The sequence below is a fragment of the Mesitornis unicolor genome, unplaced genomic scaffold (genome assembly GCF_000695765.1).
Source record: "Mesitornis unicolor isolate BGI_N332 unplaced genomic scaffold, ASM69576v1 scaffold3664, whole genome shotgun sequence".
Taxonomy (NCBI): domain Eukaryota; kingdom Metazoa; phylum Chordata; class Aves; order Mesitornithiformes; family Mesitornithidae; genus Mesitornis; species Mesitornis unicolor.
This window is the reverse complement of record NW_010181884.1, coordinates 1-372: the sequence shown is the minus strand read 5'-3', so window position 1 is coordinate 372 and position 372 is coordinate 1. Positions and strand designations below refer to the sequence as shown.

Here is a 372-nt window from a genome sequence, read left to right as displayed (position 1 = left end):
TGTTGACCAGTTCTTCTGTGAAATCCCCCAGATCCTCAAGCTCTCCCGCTCACACTCCTACCTCAGGGAAGCTGGGCCTCTTCTGGTCAGTGTCTGTTCAGCATTTGGGTCTTTTTTGTTCATTGTGCTGTCCTATGTGCAGATCTTCAGGGCTGTGCTGAGGATCCCATGTGAACAGGGACGGCACAAATCTTTTTCCATGTGTTTGCCTCACCTGCCCGTGGTCTCCATAGTTACCAGCACTGGCATCTTTGCCTGCCTGAAGCCCCCTTCTGTCTCATCCCCATCCCTTGACCTGGTGGCATCATTGCTGTACTCAGTGATGCCTCCAGCTGTGAACACCCTCATCTACAGCGTGAGGAACCAGGAGAT

At 52.7% G+C, this 372-nt stretch overlaps 1 protein-coding gene across 1 annotated transcript in view; it reads left to right on the top strand.

The window, feature by feature from the left end:
• LOC104539896 (olfactory receptor 14J1-like) overlaps positions 1–367 on the top strand; it is a gene marked incomplete at both ends in the record, with an annotated part of 714 nt that extends 347 nt beyond the window's left edge. The window contains one exon of the mRNA XM_010183561.1: positions 1–367. This exon is cut by the window's left edge and continues 347 nt beyond it. Within this exon, the coding sequence (XP_010181863.1) occupies positions 1–367 (367 nt within the window).
• Positions 368–372: the final 5 nt, after the last annotated feature.